An 18,697-nucleotide genomic window follows, 5' to 3' on the forward strand; every position below is an offset into this window, starting at 1 on the left:
ACCTCAGCCCACATCTGCCACCGGATACCAGTCAACAACAATTTCTGAGGGGTGTTGCTCTTCTCGATTCAACCTGTTACTCAAGGAAAAGGCGGGCTGCAGAGAAGACGAGGTATTACAACAAACAAAAAGGGTGATTTTGTGGGATTAAAAAGGACAAACAAAGGCAGCTTCGTTTAAACTGTTACCTGACAGAGAGTCAGGGATCATGACAGCGCTTGCAGGAGGTTTACCGAGAATGATGAGACCGACTCCTCACCAGAACTATCCGCGGGGAGGATACTCTCTGGAAGGTAAGAGACCACCACCAGTTGCTGCTCGCTGTCTGAAGAAAATCCAACTTTTCCAAAACTTCAGCAAAACTCGACAAACTCGAGTTCTGAAAAAATAAATGTTTCCCTGTAAAAAAAACCGCTATTATTAACGTCTTGTTTATTCTTATTGTTTTAAAAAGTTTTAGCATAAATATCTGTTTGAAAACAAAATAAAAACTATCCCGGGATAAGTCGATATTTCCAGTTTCCACACGATGTGCCTTTTAAAAAGAAAAACCAATCAAATTGTATTCATTTATGTTATTATTTTTTTTGTTTTTAAAGTGGTATCATGTCTGAAGGTATCACATTAATTGGGAGCGACATGACTGACAATTGTTTGAAAGTAAATGATTTAGTTTTCTCATGCCACTTGTAATACAAATATATTTATTTTAGGAAAATGTAATTTATAGATAGCCTCTAAAATGATTTACTACATTTGATTGCACTTTAAAAGTGTTACTTCTCGTGGATGATATCCAACAGGTATATGTGATCAGGTTGAGAGTTGTTTCTCACCACTAAAACTGAACCACTTTCTGAAGACAACACACATTGTGTGTAGTACATGTTATGAGCACTCAACTAACTGAAGCCCATGCACGTCCGTGCAGTCTCCACTCCGTTAGGACAGGGTCGGGTCAACCAGCTCGGTGGTGTCTTCATAAACGGCAGACCTCTCCCCAACCACATCCGACATAAAATTGTTGAGATGGCACATCACGGTGTCCGGCCGTGTGTCATCTCCCGTCAGCTGCGCGTGTCCCACGGCTGCGTCTCCAAAATCCTGTGCCGGTACCAGGAGACAGGCTCCATCAGGCCGGGGGCCATCGGAGGCAGCAAGCCCAAGGTGAGAGATATACGGCCCGGCCGGTGATGTTTTGGTGAATTCACATATGAGAAGTGAGAAGAAGTTTTTTTTTAAATTCAGCAGTAATTTTAGAGAGGAGAGATTTGATGTTTGTGGTTTAAATTCCAGGTTTTCACTCGGTATGGAACATCACATTTTAAAAGCGTACAATGTGAAACGCAGAGGCTGAATAATCTATTTAAAAATACTAAACAAAGTCATGGAGTTTAACGAGACCTTTGTTGAAAAAAAAAAGTTTTTTGTAGATATATTGCAACTTGAACAAGTTTGACTTTAAGATCCTCTACTAAGTGAAACAATCTCTCTGAATTACTGTGTCACAACTCTATCCAAATTCTTAAATGTGTGAACAATAATTAAACATTTCTGTCTTGGCTGTAATGGAAACCTTGAACCTAAAACAATAATTAAAAATGACAAACTTTTCTTCTCTCCTTCCTCCCATCAAAGCAAACATCTTCTCCCGAGGTGGACAAGAAGATCGAAGAGTACAAGAGAGAAAACCCGGGCATGTTCAGCTGGGAAATCAGGGACAAATTACTGAAGGATGGGGTCTGCGACAGGAACAACGTACCCTCAGGTAGGCGATAGTTTCTGGAGCCTCAAGAAATAACAAATATTGTTCCTTACATTTAAAAAAAAAAAAACATTTTAATATTAATACATGTGAGAATAGCCATCAACGCACGTTTTGATATTGTTTGCATGCAGGACATCCTTTGTGTTTTTGTGTAACTTAATTTTTTTTTCATCTTTTTTTTTTCTTTTCGAAGTGAGCGCCATCAGTCGCATCATGAGGTCTAAATTCGGCGGAGCCGGTGATGATGAAGAGGAGGATGATGATGTGGTGAAGAGGGAGATGGAGGAGAACGAACCACGGACCAAACACAGTATCGATGGCATCCTGGGAGACAGATGTAAGTGCAGCATTATAACGTTATAAGAGGGACGTCTTGCTGTACGCTTTACGATCCCAAAGAAATGCGGCGAACTGAAGGAACGAGGACGTATGTGTGGATGGTTGCGATTTAATTGTCAGCTTAGACAGAACACTTTTAATAACAATAATAATGATAATAATAACAATAAAAAATAATTGTCAACGTGCTAATTCAAATGGTATTTATAGATATGGAATTGATCGTTTAACTGTTTTTAGTTAACCTGCACAAAAACGTTAAATCCATTAAAGTTCCAGGTGTTTGCGCATGCATTTAGGCGTCTGAGGTTGAACAAATGTGCAGAGTCTTTTTTTCTAAGTGGATAATCAAACATTTGTCTAACTTCCAAGCCTGAGAAACTTCTTTTTTTTGTTTTGTTTTTTACACACAATCGGACACTTGAGGATGAACTTCATGGGACAAAGCAGGGAGAGTCCATTGAGACTCACACCTCAGTTTGACGAGCACAAAAGCCAAACTCCAGTGAGCGGCTCAGTGGTGTACAAAAAGACGCCAGGGCCTTTCAAAATGGGGAAGAAAGGGAGAAAAAACTGCGCTGACAAAAGGCCGGGAGAAGACATTATGAACCCGCAATGAGCGATGAATTATTCAGGGACACCAATAGGCCCGGTGCGACCTGGTTTATAGACTGCTCAGAAAAAGTGCCAATTTTTGGGGGCTTTTCCCCACTGCTGTCAGTTTTTCATTGAGAAAAAAAAATACGGGAAAAAAACAGCGCCGACTTTAAGCAAACACCTGTTGATTTACGACCTGTTGGGGTCTGAGGAGTGTTGCCGCAAAAGGAGAGGTTGCTGTTGGAGACATACTGCAGTCTGGAGTTAATTATTAATGACTATAGACATCCAGAAACAGTGGTAGTGTTTTGGGCAATAACGTGGAATGACGCGCATTCATTCATGGTGCCAATTGTTGTAGCTTTGTTTAGATTTTGTTCTATTCCATTTTTTAAGATATGATAACAGAAAAATACGCATGAATCTATAACGCACTTGGCAGCAAAACGGTCGTTTGCCTGCAGTGCGTTGAATTCACGTCAGGCCTCGCGTTATCAAATTGAACGGTCCCGTTACTTTTGCGCACGGAGCTTTTGTCTCACAGTCTTTGCGCAGTGAGCGTGACGCCTTCAGCCAGTGAGCGCAGGGAAACCCTTCTCTCCACTAGATTAAATCCAAACCTTTTATTTCTCTCCACTTTCATCTCAGACAAAGTCCGCCCCTTTCCTTTCTGCCCAGGGCGCACACATTCATGCGGTATCTGTGGGCACTTCCCTCTCCTTCTTTCAGGGAGACACATCTCCAGGATCAGGCGGTGGACTTCTCTGACTTTTCAAACTCATTACTGCAAAACAAACAAAACAATTTTTATTAATTATCAGATCACTGCAATCGATAATTAGGATGCATGCTTCTTAGATTAATCCGCTTTGACCCTTTGTTTATCGTCCTCTTTGAACCATTTTTGTTTTGTTTGACAAACTAAACCCTAAGTGTGTTTGACACAACCCTCAGAAAACATGAGGAAACAACTTTTTTTTTTAATAAATATAAATAATTAATACTTTCAGGCTGGTATGAATTTTTTGAAAGAAAACAAATAACATTAGCTATTTTACATCAAATAGGTGACATCCTACATGCAAACAGCTCTGAGGCACTTTCCCCCATTGATATACAGAGCAGCACTATTTCATTCTTGTGTCTCTTTGTGGAAGTAGTTGTTGTTTTTCTCTTTTATAGCTCTTCATTAGAATGAGAAAAGGGTGGTTTGGGGACTGAGAGAGTGTCTTCTGGCCAAATATTGATTAAGTAGGTGTTTGCAGAGGCTATTGTTGTGGTGGAGAGAGGCCTGTTGCTCTCTGCCCCTTTCTCCACGACCACTATTGTTGTCTTTCCTTAAGTGCTAAGATCAAAGCTGACTCATTTAGATTTATTTGTCTGGGAAAAGGACCGCTAAGGTTTGTGGGATAAAGTATATGGGCAGCCCCAGGTCTGCATGGCATTAGCAGGCTGGAGCATTGTGGGAAAAGGATGCTTGCTGGGATGAATCTGATGCTAAGTTGTTTACTACTCCTTGAACTGTTGAGTTATGGAGGTGGAATTTACTCCCGTGTAGAGAATTTAAACAGCATGCATGGTGGAGCTGCAAGCTTGAGAATAATTATTCGTGGCATTTATCACATTTGGCCATAAAAAAGCAGGGCACAGTGTATCTCTGGTACATCATTTTAATCTGAAGATTGAATGATGCAACAGTGCCAAGATTTCTTTTTTTACCTTTTTTTTCTTCTTTTTTTGCCATGAGTGGTACTGAATTAATGGATAGCATCCTTTCCTCTATTTATTATTGCTAGCACTTTAACCTCATTTAACTAATTAAAGTAGCCAAAGTCATGAAAGAGGAGTAGCTACTCTCGCAGGATCCATTTATGGCAGTGGGGGTGAAAGGGAGAGAGAAGAAGAAGAAAAAGAAAGCTCAGAAATACAAACAGTCAAAGGGATAACTTTTCTTTAAAGGGAATCCTGTGGTGCCAAATTGAATGAGCCCAGTTCTTTCAAATCTGCCATGGTGAACGCAGTCAACATGTAATAATTGGTTTCATTGAGGTGCATTCCAACAATCTGCTGCCATTCTCCTGCCTCTATTGTCCGCAGGCAGGCAAATAGCCAGAGGGACAGGAGGAATCAAGTGCTGACAAAACATGAAAGATTTAGCTGCTTTTGTCAAAGGAGCTGAGTAGGACTTTGTTTGTGTAAATAAACTGGGTTACTGGCTCCCCGTGACTTTGGCATGGATTTAGAGTGAGGGAAATTTAGGGAGTAATAGGAGAGCAGAAAGATACATATTTGTGTTCCAGAGTTTACCATATCTTAAAGCAGTTCAAACTTGTTGCTAATATATTCCGAGGGGGGAAAAATGATGACGGCAGCAAACCTCCATGAGCAGCTGCCACATGCAAGCCATCTAATCCAATTTGAACGTTTCATAACTTATATTCCCATCAGACGTCTAAGAATACAAACAGATACGTTTCTCTCACACGCAGGGAGCAAAACCAACCGAGCGGCACGGCAATAACCCACAACTGTAAACAGAGAGATAGATGTTACATTTCTACGACTTGTGTCTTTGTCAGGGGTCCTTGCATTTCCACGGTGACTTGAGTTGAAGATTGGAGGTTTAGAGGAGACAGAAGGCCTCAATGTAACCAGAGGAATGTCTGCTACAGCCACGTCTCCATTTTCCTCTCAGGGCCGGGTAATAGAGAATTTTATATGTGGGCCTCACTCTGTGTTTTCCTGTGTTAATAGTGCATATAATGCCGGTTTAGCCTAGTGGACTGTTAACTGAAAAACAAACCAAAATTATATTTCTTCCCTTGATAGATAGACAGATAGACAGATAGATAACTCACAGCCCCTTCTCTGTCACCCGTCTCACATATAAATACTCAACACTTTTACGTTCTGTGTTGGCATGACTCAAAAGGCAAGAGACAAAATCCACACTGGCTGATCTGCAACTGAATGCAGACTCTATGCTTCATTAAAGCCTCTTTCTCTGTTGGCACCCGCATTGTGATCCTCCAATATTAATTCAAAGGACAATTAATGAATGCAGGCCAACTTTGAAGTAATGGGCCGGGGTCCTGCCCTGAGCCGGCCCCTCGGCGCTGATGTACTCTCCGCATTCTCCCCACTAACCCCAGAGACACTGTGAAGTGACTGAAAGAGAAGCAGCGAGCAATGGAAGGTCAAGGAGAGGAGCCCCAGTAGAAAAAGAGCTCTCTATTTCCTTGGAAGTATTAGCCAAGCAAAACTCTGTGATGGGGAGGATAAAGGAGTGTGAGGAGAAAAGGGTCGGGGGCGAGGGGACTCTGCAAAGAGGAGCACAATAGGATAGTTAATTGAGTAAAGCCAGACAGCGTTGTCAATCACTTAACTTTGTTTAGCCTCAGTTTTTGTGGAGCTGTTTCGTCCAGCACATTGCACATTATGGACACGCCAGCACAGCCCTGTTTCTGTTTTGATTAATGTCTTTTTTCTCCCCTCTCTGAACAAAGAAATCCACTAAAAAAACAACAGAAATGTAGGACATCAGATATTTAAAAAATATATATGTTATAAGTTCCAGAATTTATTTCCTACGTTTGTCCAAACACAGGCATTAAAGCGACAAATAAAGTTGAAAATGTGCACAAAAAGCTCAAATGACCAGTAGAAACGCACCTTTTAATGAGTGACTGTAAGGTATAAAATGAAAGCGTGGAATGTGAGGAGGGCTTTTCTCTCTTGTTGAGTGTGTGAAGTTTTGTTGCACGTTTAGTGGCGAGGCCGTCTTTACCGCAGAGCTGTGCAGTAGCTGTGAAAAGGTCAGGGGCTAACCTAGGGTCACTTGACTGTTAAAACCATCAGGCCCCAGGAAAGGGAGGTTACAATAATGTTTGGGAAAAGATGACAACTGACAGACTCCCTAAACTCAGATCAGCGAATCATCAGTGTTTTGAATAACCTCCACTTTAGGATCCATAGGCTTGTATCCTGTTGCGTGGATTCAAGTACGTGGGCGTTTGCAGTTTTTAGAGAGTATGCTGGTTATTCGGAGCGACTTAATTGGCTTGCTTATGTCTGTCTGGCCCAAACGAGGCCGGGATGAGGTGGAGCTCTGCTGGTTAGTGCCCGTTTGACTGGAACGTGCGGCAGACTGGCCTGTTGCTTTGTCCCTGCGTGGGTTCCGTGCCGTTGCTTTGTCCGTGCCCCGAGGGTGGAAATGCCACCGTGAAACTGTCACCGAACTGCACCACGGTGGAACTAAATAATAACCACCGCACACTGGGCACTCGTAATAGCCATGAACGGCCATTTGTGGCTTTTTGTCACCTCACCAATATTAGACAGAGATACATCTTTCAAAGTCATATCGCCAGCTCTTTCTTTGTCCGGTAAGTGCCAACCTCCTGCGCTTATTTACTTCATTTTTTTTCTGTCCATCCCATCATCATCCCCGGCTCTCTTTCTCTATATCTTGCCCCCCCCCCCCCCCTTCTATTTTCCCAGGCAGCTGCGGGATCCTGGGGTCTCTTTAGCAAGTCAAGTGAGCAGCCCACTCACTCCCATTTTTCCCTTAACTGTTAACCCCAGCTGAGCCCATAAGCTGTCAGTTAACTATTCTTTTCCTCCAGTGCATCTGCTCGATCTGGCTCTATGTAGCATGCCACTATTTTATTCAGTGGCCCACTCGCACTATGCTCTGTGGCCTGAAAGGGCCAGATCTACTTCCCTGGGCAAATAACTAGTTCATTTGTCTCTTCTGCCCTTTGTTTTGTGTTGCGAACACATGTCACCAGCTCAATTACCTTCTCTATTAACAGCCCCTGGAGGAAGGGCTAGCCAGCCCCTACCAAGACAAGGCTATAAACTGCCCCATATGCTCCGCTTCTCTTTCTCTTTCTCACTGAGGCTGTTCGTCCCTTTCCTTTCCTTTCACTCCTTCTCTCCTCTCCCGATTTCTTGCATCTTTATCTTCCTTAAATACCTATTCTGATTCTCTCTTGCACTGTCTGTCACTCTTTCCACCTCCGTTCACTTTTGTGCCATTTCAAGCTGCGGATTTTGCGTGCGCATACATGGATGTGTGCGTCTGGGCATGCCTCTTCGTATTAACGTCACTTGAACGCATGGGAGGGGGTGGTGAATGCTTGGCAAGGCGAGTCTTGGCTGATGCAGACTACGCAGTAAACAAGAGCAGTCTTTATCCTCGCAGTTGGAATCTTCACTTGTTTTTTTTGTTTTTTTGGCCCGTTCGAGGCAGTGCTGACGGGGCAGGTGAAGCTAATGGGACTGGACGTTCACATCTGTGACCCTCTGGAGTTTATCTTCCCTGCATGTCATTCTCCTCTCTTGATCAATAAAGGGTTGTGTTTACCTCGAGTGGTTGGTCGGTAGCTCTGTCCTTTGTACTGCTGGTCTTTGAGTGTACATACACACTTGTAAATGCACTTGTTTAATGTAATTTAAGAGTCTCTGATCGGGGAAAGGAACCTGTTGAATTCACTTGTTGAATACTCCGCTAAACTGTGCTATAACCTCCAAGCTAAGTTAAATAAATCTACTGCTCTAAACTACATCTAGACTAGCTTGTGATTGGTCTACACCTTACTTTGTTTTCAAACGTCTGTTTTATGGATAACTCTCCAGCAGCCCCAATTTCCGCTTGAGGGATAATAATCTATCTTTCTATTAAGATTCTTGTCAGGGCCACGGCCAAACTGTGAGCGGCTATGGAGTATTTTCAGCTCCCTAGTGCTTTAGCTGCAGCGTAAAATTTGATTTGGGTGTTTAAGTAAGGAGGTCGAGGCCTCCCTTTGTGTGTTTTAGTATCCTCTTCTGCCATTTGTCGCGGGGAATGTGTGGGAACAACGCTCTCTGAGTCCGCTTCTGCATCAGCTTGCCTTAACATCAATCCACCGCAGCATAAGAGCCCTGTTTGAAGACGTCAAAGATGTGGATGCAGCGACGGGTGAGCGCACAGAAAGAGAGAAGTGAAGTGAATGGATGAGATGGAAAGGACAGGTTCGCTTTTATGAATGACCAGCACCCCTATTCTCCTTAGCTTGGCACCCCACACCCCTTCCCCAGCATCTTCTTCAGGTGCCTTCGTCCTCACGTCTCTTCTCCATGTCAACCTCTTCAACTCCCCCATCCCCCCCCAGCTCCGTGCCCCTCGGGCCGTGGAGGGAGGGGATGAAGGGGTGCTCCCCTGCTGTGCCCCTCCACAGCCCCCAGTGGCCCTTCTCTGGACCCTTTTGTGCCCCCCCCCCCTTCTCCCTCCCACCCTTCATTCCCCCACTCAGCCCCTGGCCTTACAGCCCCCATCTCACCCTATAGCCCCCCCTCCCCCTCGCCCCGCACTCCCCTGCTGGGCAGGTGACAGACCCCTGAATGCGGGCCCGGGCGTCCCTGATGGCTCCTACAGATGGAGCGTGGTAATCGGTCCAACAGAGGCCTGCCACAGGCTTTTCCCTGCTAAGATACAAAGGCTTGGCTTCATCACTTCCAAAAAAAAAAAAAAAAAAAAAAGACAGCGAGTGAGAGAGGAAGAGAGCAAAAGAGAAAGTGCAAGCCAGAGGATGACAAAGGCAACAATGTCATTTGCCATTAAGGGAGAGTCTGTGACGGAGTGTTTTCTCTGTAGTTACTAATAATAAAAACAGGGAGGGGAAAAAGAGAGGGAAAGACAGAAATAAAGGGGGCAAAGGAGGAGAGATCCACCCCCACCCTGCAGTTAACATGAGTTACAGTGCCAATGGGGAGCTTTCTCCTCTGTGTTTTATGAGCTCTCCTTCCCTCCCTCAGGAATCTTTTCGTTTCTGCGCCGTCATTGGTTCTCCGTCTTCTTGTTTCTTTCTCCGTCCCTCCGTCATTAAAATGTTAATGACATTGCGTGTTACTTTGCTGTTTGTTGTAGGCTGCTTTCGTGTTGTTTACGTGCTGATAAATGGAGGTTTGACTTACTGGTCCAAGCAATATTGATGCGTTAAAAATGTGCTTGCAGGAAAAGTATCAAGTTGTCACGCTGTGTTTGGCCTTCTCTTTATGCCTGTTGCGCTTAGAAATTTGCTCCAACTGGTCTCGGGCCACATCGTTACCTATAAAAAAACCACATCCCGACTCGCAGTGCACGTTCCAGGAGTATCTAAGCATCCAGCCAATCCTCTGTAAGACCTGATGCCAGCGTGGCGCCCTTGGTTCGAATGTAATAAAGAGCTCTTCTCAGCATCAGAATCTTGTGTGCTGGCGGCCTGGAGCACAGCAGCATTCCCAGGGAGCAAATCCGTGTGTAATGCCTGGTCAGACACACACCGGCAACCGGCACAAACATTTCCTGCTTGGCTCCAGCGGCTCCAGAGGCAAGGGGAGATCCCTGCTACCCCCCTCCATGTCTGACTTGGCACTTTTTAATTAAAGCTTTGAATCTGGAGGGCAGAGGGAGAATGAGCAGTCTGGGGTAACAGACGAGCTTCAGTCCTCTGCTGAAGCCTTTTTGTGGCTTACACCTGTCTGTCTGCTTTTGGTTCTCTTATTTTTTTTTTTCTCCCTCAGTTTAGGTGTTGGCTGCATAGTCTGAGTTTCAAAAAAGGTGCAGTGAACCTTCCTCATGAGGTTTAAGAGGTCCCTCTGGGGTTGGATTTGGGAGTGGATTCTAATTCTCTCTGTCTTGTGTCCATCTGTGTTTGAGACATTGTCATAGACTGCGTTCACTGAGTGAAAGCCTATAGCCTATAGCCGCCTAGAGACGCAGCAGATGCATGTTTGTGAGTGTGCGTATGACTGAGAAAGAGATGGGGGGATTGCAGACATGTAATGGCGGACAATGGCAGGCTGTCACGCTAGTTTTTGGCGCCTAATCATTACTTAATAGATGGGTAACCTCCCCCCGAAAGGCAGCAATAGTCCTCTGTCTCTAGTCTCAAGCCCTCATTGATTCCCTTCTTCTGCTGAATTAGATCCCAATGGCTGTCTCACAGTTACCCAGTCGCTCTCTCCTGCCTTCAACTGAACAAACAGATTAAGAAGCACCTGCAAAAGGCGTCCTGCTCTTTGCTATGGGACCCTATCGTCATAGCGCACAGCATGGCTAAGACTGGGAGAGACACAGTGTCCCAGGGAATAGATGCCCCAGAGGGATCTAGTCCTCACTAATCCATGTTCAAGCAGCTTCTGGCTTTTGATCCCCTCAGGAACCGCTGAGGAGTTTAAGGGAGCAGGAGGACACAATCAAAATTTGCTCTGTACCATGTGTTGTACTCAGCACAACCTATTGTCCCAAATCCGTCCCAGCTTAGTATTTAGACCAAAGTTTTATTCTTTTTGAGCCCGAGTCCCCTGAATGTCGAAGTAACGGACTGTTTGCTTTGCAATTCCAGCCAGTCACTCAGACGAGGGCTCCGACGTGGACTCAGAGCCAGGCCTGCCTCTGAAGAGGAAGCAGCGTCGCAGTCGCACCACCTTCACTGCGGAGCAGCTGGAGGAGCTGGAGAGGGCCTTCGAACGCACGCACTACCCCGACATCTACACGCGGGAGGAGCTGGCTCAGCGGGCCAAACTGACGGAGGCTCGAGTTCAGGTTAGACACAAGCACAGATGCCCCTTTTTCAACCTCAAAGTTCCCGAGACCCAGTCTTGACAGCAGAGAAATGTGTCGATCTGTCATGGGTATGTGTCTTGTGGGCGTTAAATTGCCGTGGGTTGTTGCCACACATTCCTCACAGCCATTAGACATGTGTCCCTCCCAACACCCTCGACCCCACGCATGACCCCCTTCTCCACATGTACAGACACAGACAATCTCAGATACACTGCAACCACTGTGTATGTAGACGGCTCTCTTGTTTTCCCAGACACTGTACAAAAAGGGCTATGTGGACAGATCCCAAAATAGATGCCCGATTTAGATAATGTGCTAATATAGGCTTTAACAACTGTTACCCTCTGAACCCATTGACTTGCAGTCGCACACAAAGATGTAATGTCTGTGGTTTTACTGCATGCTCCAGATGTTAAGATCTCTATCAGTTCAGCTCCCTGTAATGGGTCAGAGAGGCCTCACACACACACACACACACACACACACACACACACACACACACACACACACACACACACACACACACACACACACACACACACACACTTACATACATACATACATACATTCAAAAGCACCAAGCCCTCTGACATATATGTACTGTAGAAGTGAATTTATGAACTTATTCTTTTGGGTTAACACATGAATAAACATCAAACACTCTTGTCTCCGTTCTTCTCTCAGGTGTGGTTCAGCAACAGAAGAGCCCGGTGGAGGAAGCAGGCGGGAGCCAATCAGCTAATGGCGTTTAACCACCTCATCCCCGGTGGTTTCCCTCCCTCAGCTATGTCTGGCCTGCAAACGTATCAGCTGTCAGACAGCCCCTACACTCCCACTTCTATAGCTCAAGGTGAGTTTAGAACACACTCAAAAAGAACATACTTAAAATGTGTGCTTTAGAAATGTCCCATCATCTGGAATCATCTTCTAGCAGCAGCAAAAGTATTCTGGTTGAAACCAAAATGGGATTTTTAAGCAGAATGTTTTTCTTCTCCGCAGCATCCGAGCAGCCCAGTACAGTCCACAGACCGCAGCCTCTGCCCCCCACCTCCGTGCACCAGAGTGGGCTCGGCTCGGCAGCTGGCTCCCAGGATGGAAGCTCTGCGTACTGCCTGTCCTCTGGACGCCACAGCTTCTCAGGATACTCGGACAGCTTTGTGACCCCGACAGGACACGGCAACACCGTCAACCCCACCATCGCCAACAGCCTCTCACCACAGGTTTGTTTCTAGATCCATTATTACAACACAACATAGAACTGTAGAAACACAGTGAATACCTGCTTACAAGCACATACTCACATATACACATACATTCTGTCTCAAACACACACACCTATCCACACACATATGTTATCATACCAGGAAACGGGGCGCTAATAGTTCTTCATGGCGTTTATGAGCTGCACCGTATGGAAGAATAATGAGACACACAAACACACACTGTGTGTTTGACCTGTGAGGTGTCATTGCAGTGACATTGATGGAAATCTTGTTCGGCGAAGGAATACGGTAGCTTTTAATTTTTGTTTATTCTGATGGGTTGTTTGATGAATTTAAAATGTGGCAAACGTCAATCTTCGGGGAGGGGAAAAAGGACCAGACACGAGGAAGGATGTATGGATGTCGGAAGATGACACAAATCAAAACTGAAAAGACAATTATGGTCGATTACACAGTCATCAGTGGCCATCAGTGGCTCCCTACCAGCCCAGAAGATGGACTAACAGGCGGAAAACGAGCTTTTAACCGTCACAAAGGGTGGCCGGCCCACATGCAATGCATGCTGGGTACTAATTCCCATGAGAGAGAATCTCAGACTCCTGTCAGGCACAGATAAAAAAACTGCCTCAGGCAGGTTTGTTACGATGTGAATGCCTAAGGATGTATGTATGTTACAAAAAAAAAAGAAGATCTTTGTTGTGGCTGCCAGGGTGCGCGGTCAGAGAGTGGTGGCACCATTGTGGCTCAGTATAATTGGCTGCTTTGATATATGAGCTCTAGTGATGGACTATAATTTGTTGTTTCCTCCTCAAGAATTAGCCACATGTACTTTTAAATCGTTATTCTTTTGGGTATTTTTATTTTCATTGGACAGATTATAGTATAGAGAGAACAAAGGGGGAGTAAAGTTGGCTGATGGTTTTAAACTCGTGATTATGTTGAAACATAAGTGGGATGAAAACCTGCTAGTATCTGTCTTCCTGTAGCTGAGCGCATGGCTGTGGTGTGAGTTCACACACCCACAGGGTCACGAGTGACTTTAACTCCAATAAAGAGGCCAAAGGTGCTGTGGCCTCATGCATGGTTTCAGCATTAACCTTAGTGGGCAGCTCCGTACAGAATGGACGTCTCATCTTGCGAAAGGGACGGCGGCAGGCCTGGAATGTTTTCTCAGTCTGGAATAGCAATCACAGAATGTTCCAGTGTCTTAATTGATTGGAATGAAGTAATCTATCCCCTTGTAACAAAGTGTGTAATTTATGCAAATGACTCACTTTGTTGGCTAATTTGTTTTAATTCATGTATTCATTGCAGCTGTTTGAATGTATATTGCGGTACAGTTTTCTCTATTTCAGACGGGGATATAATTAATTCCCTGATTTTAACTTAATAAGAGGGAGGAAATGAGGGTTGATTAAATTCTATGACATTCATAGTCAATACATGAAGACCTCTGCACTTGGAAAACTTTACAGCTTCAGTTTTTTTCTCCCAAATAGCTGTACAGCTTGGTCTATTTTGTGTTAAATCCTCCCTGGAATTATCCGGAGATCTCAACTCCAAATCTGTCTCTGAAAGCTACTCTATCTACTACTGAGTGCATCAGGAGACTCAGAGGTTCAGTTAACTCCAGATATGGTCACCTCAGAGCGCTTTGGGGTTTTGATATGAATAAGGTTGACTTTAGATAGCCGATGTTGTTGTCTGAGCAGTTAGCTCTGTATTTGGAGCTTCAGTCAGGCCAGTGGTTTCCCTGTGGTGCGGGGTCTCTGGCGTCTCACCGTTGATCTGGCGCATACCAAAGGAACCCTTTCTCACCAAGCGAGCGAGCGGCCGGGATTTGCACCCCCCTGAGACCTAATCCCCGGAACAACCTCAAAACAGACACCATCGGGATCTGCTGCCGTTTCAGTCGCAGACAGAGAGCGCACGAACACACGCGCATGTAGATACACACAAGCCCTCTGACACAGGCATGTACTCGCAGACACACACACACCACACATTCATGTGTGATGTTGTGTTTATGGCTAAACACCACTCGATAACAAGGGGGTAAAAAAAACGTTATATTTAAGTTCGTATTAGCAATAATTGAATTCAATATTTCAATGAATAATACAAAATGTTCTGAAATGACATATTTGACTGTTTTAAAGCAGCATCAAGATTTATGGGTGGCTGAATCGGATTTGTATTTTCTGGAATCCATGCTCCTTACATCTATAAATACTCACATTTTGATAGGACGCTGTGTGCGACCGACTTTTGTATTTTACAGTATATCACACATCCTTAGCAGAAGGAGAAATAATGGCTTGGTGTTAGGCGCTGCATTGATGTGTTCGTCAGATGTGCAAGCTCAGATCACTGACAGACCAACTGTAAATGTTATACATTAAAGACACCTGAGGTTGCCTCAGTATTGTGTATGTATGTGTGTGTGTGTGCCAGCTGGTTGTCAGCTGGGAAAGATCCTTTTTTTTTACATCACTCAGTTTTTCTTATTCTATGCCTTAATGTTTTTCCATTTCTTGTCTGTGTATTTCTGTCTTTTTTGCTAGGCCTGAGAACTACTTTCTTCTTCATGGACTGTAACTCTTCTCCTTCCTTTTGTTCGCTCTTTAACTTCACTTTTTAGACTTTTTTGTGACTTCGCTTCTCACGCAAACCTACGTGCAGCTGTTCACGATGTATCACCGATACCCCTACACCCTCTCTCTGCACATCAGAGCAAAAAATGCTTATATTACACATGACCGTGCACACACACACACACACACACACACACACACACACACACACACACACACACACACACACACACACACACACACCTACTGTTAAATACACAATTCCACACGTAGGAGAGGTAGCTCTCACACACATACACACACCCTATACTCCTTGTTCCCACGTACCCTTTGGCCTCTTCACCCTGGCCTCACAAGGACACGCTGATTTTAGGGCATCAAGAGAAAGTGAAGAAGAAAAGAGACCCAATACATCAGTGGAGACACACAAATCTGTTGGAATTCTTCTTAAAACCCATCGCATTCTCACAGATTTCGTATGTTATGATCAGTCAAAGTCTCAGACTCCTTACTTATTTTCTATCGACACCATTTGTAAAACAATGCTAGAAGCCCACAAGTGTCATGATGAGGACAAATAAAAGGGAAAAGAAATATCCTACATACATACATTTGACAGGATAATTCCAACAGAAACCTCTGGTGGGCTACAGGATTGAACTCTTTAGCCACCATCAGCTCCCCAATCAGTCAGGCAGAGTAAAGGGAAACCATATGTGTGAGGGAATCCAGTAATAATGTATTTCAGACGGACAAGGAGAGGGCCTACACTTAAGGCCACCTGAGTGGAGAGAAAAAGTTGATTGAATGGTGTAACAAAAGTAAAAAACAAAATGTAAATTTCTTGGCAGTATTACTTTATGATTTTCTGTTCTAATCACCCGGTTTCCCTCCATTTCTCCCCTCAGGTGATGGGCCTATTGAACCCAGGTGGAGTGCCACATCAGGCCCAGAGTGACTTCGCCCTCTCCCCGCTGACCGGAGGCCTGGAGCCCAACGGTGGCATGGCTGCCAGTTGTCATGGTTCCCAGCGTTTGGAGGCTCTACCAGGCCTGACCAGTATGCCCTCCCTGCCTAGCACCCAGTCTTACTGCCCACCTTCCTACACCACCCAAGCCTACGCCATGGACCACCATCCATCCTATCAGTATGGACAGTACAGTCAGAGCAAGGTATGCTTGAAATACACTTCATTCCTTCGGTGTTAGCTGGTGTTTTCGTACTGATTTAGGGCTTTCATTTCTATATTTGAATTTAAATGATCTATAATTGATTGGAGGTTATAACCCCTGCTCTAGCTCTGCGATTTAGTTTGTATTTTCCAACTCATAACCCACCTTAATTGCGCAGACCCCTCTAATGAGCGGCCTTCTCAAATCACCCTGCGCTGTGCTGAAATTACGTGTATGAGACAGAGGACGCGAGTGGTCCGGCTACCTCAGTTTACATTACCATCATCCGAGTGTTCACGTGGCCTGGTGCAGAGGCATGCACACGCATTTTCACTCGCTGTCCTTTCATGACCCCCCCCGTATGATGAGCTTGCCCATCAAACCCTCCGAGTAGCGCACCCTAGCCATGTAATGACCCCTGTGTAACGAAGATAGCCGCCCAAATGAAAGGAGCCACTTCCCAAAGCGTGTTTGACAGGAGGGAGGGGAGAGTGCGGTGTGTTGCGGGGGCCTGATCTGAGGTACACTACCACATGTTGACCGGCCCATCAGTGGCAACATCTTGATTTCATTAATTTAGCCAGTCCTGGGAGAGACCCTCATGTAGCTTTTGGGGGTTTGGGGAAATGTGTGCGTCTACGTGTATAGGCCTATGTGAGCGCAAGCATGTATATGTGTGTGTGTGTGCGTGAGTATAAAAGGAGGGTAAGGGGCTCTTTAACAGGGGGCGATTATGGCCCTTGGCAGGCCAGGATTAGAACCATGTGTCCCACTGGAGGTCAGATTTAGAGTTGTTATTGATCAGTGGAGCAGAGCCACAGATCCAGGCTAAGGCTCATTCTCGGGCTAGTTTTAGCGACCACATTAGGTTCAAAGAATATCTAAGGAGATTCCCAAAGCCGTTCACCTGTTTTTTCAGTTAACCTGGGACCCCAGTTTCCATTTTCACCTGCTCCCATGGGCTCATAAACACCTCTTTCTCCTTACACAGTTCCTCCTGTCAACATCACACACCTCATTTAACTTCACATTTTGCGATGTTAGCCATCAGAGAATTGAAGCAGTTGAAGCTGAATACAATTCAAAGAGTCTTCTCAACGTTCCTTCTGTGTTTCCTTGCTCTCCTCAGGTGCCTTTCATTATATGAAGCCCCCAACATGGCCCGAACAGGAGGCTTCCCGGGCCAGTCTGACATCCATCGACCAGAGAACACCCCCACCCGCTCGCTGCCTTTGCCAAAGCTCCGCAGCCCCGAGGACGGCAAGAGAGAGGAGGTTGAGGTGTCCTCCTTCAGCAAGGGAACCAGTCGAGGAGGAGGTGTACCGATGGCGATGGAGGGGGTTGACTGGAATAATTCGGACCAAAGGCGCAGCCTCTCCTGTTACCTGGCAATCGCTTTGCTCGTGCGTCATGTCACGCTCCAAGGACCAAGCACCGCTCGTTGTCCATGCTTAAAGAGGAAAAGAAGACAGGGGTGGGGAAAGGGGAGTAAATACATTCAAGATTCTGTATTTGATTTATGTAGTAAGTGGCAGAGAGGTGGACTGGGGAAGCCCCCCCCCCCCCCCCCTGTGCTTCTGGGGCCCAACTTGATAGGGGAAGGGCTTATTCTTACAGTATGCTTATCTAAAGGCCGGATGATGATAACATGTTGCACTCAGCCACAACTCTTCTAAGGATCCCTTCATCATAATTTCCTAGGAAAATAATATTCATTGATGCGATTCTCTTATACGACTTTGGAGATGAAAATATGACTGCACCGGAAAAAACCAGCAGAAAGGCATGAAACCAGGCAGAGTGGAGTCATTGTGAAACCACTGCAACCCAAAGAAAGTGCAATACATTCATACCTCATGTGATGTAAATTAACACGGATCAAATGTCCCCGATTATACCCTCAAAAAATATGCTCTCTCTTTTTAATGTAATTAATTTTGGGTTGTGTGCATTGATCAATCAGGGGAAATCATCAAGCGATGAAAAATAGAAACATGTAGTCGTGATGTCATTAAGCCAAAAAAAATTCTCTGCCAGTGAATACATTATTCAGTTTGACAGGTAATTTTTTTATTTCGCATGTGTTAAGTTAGATTTCACCAGGAACTCTCAAACATAAGTTCCTTTTCTTATTTATTTAGTGTTGGTCAACTGTTGTCTCTTCTGTATGTTTTGTATTAAGTGCGCTTAAGTGCTTAAATCCTACACAATGTTCATTATACATGATTTTTCTTTTGTATGATTTCCATTTCTATTGGTGTAAAATGATTTTGTTGTAAGAAGTTTTGTGTACAATACAGCACTATTTACTATTTATAATAAACTATATAAAAATGTAGAACGTTGTGACTTTGACTGTCATTTATGGGATAGCAGGGCAGTAACCATTGAGAAGACTGAGGTCATTTTCTTTT

The 18,697-nt window shown here is 44.8% G+C and overlaps 1 protein-coding gene across 1 annotated transcript; it reads left to right on the plus strand.

Annotated features, from left to right (window-relative positions):
• Nucleotides 1-208: 208 nt before the first annotated feature.
• Nucleotides 209-17,430, plus strand: pax3a (paired box 3a; the record flags this gene model as incomplete). Its single annotated transcript, XM_079173890.1, has 9 exons — nt 209-293; nt 932-1,167; nt 1,639-1,768; nt 1,962-2,105; nt 11,074-11,273; nt 11,979-12,144; nt 12,294-12,514; nt 16,020-16,283; nt 17,413-17,430. 9 exons carry the CDS (start codon nt 209-211, stop codon nt 17,428-17,430), a joined length of 1,464 nt encoding a protein of 487 aa, XP_079030016.1.
• Nucleotides 17,431-18,697: the final 1,267 nt, after the last annotated feature.

Source organism: Pholis gunnellus (genome assembly GCF_910591455.1).
Source record: "Pholis gunnellus genome assembly, chromosome: 14".
Lineage (NCBI taxonomy): Eukaryota > Metazoa > Chordata > Actinopteri > Perciformes > Pholidae > Pholis > Pholis gunnellus.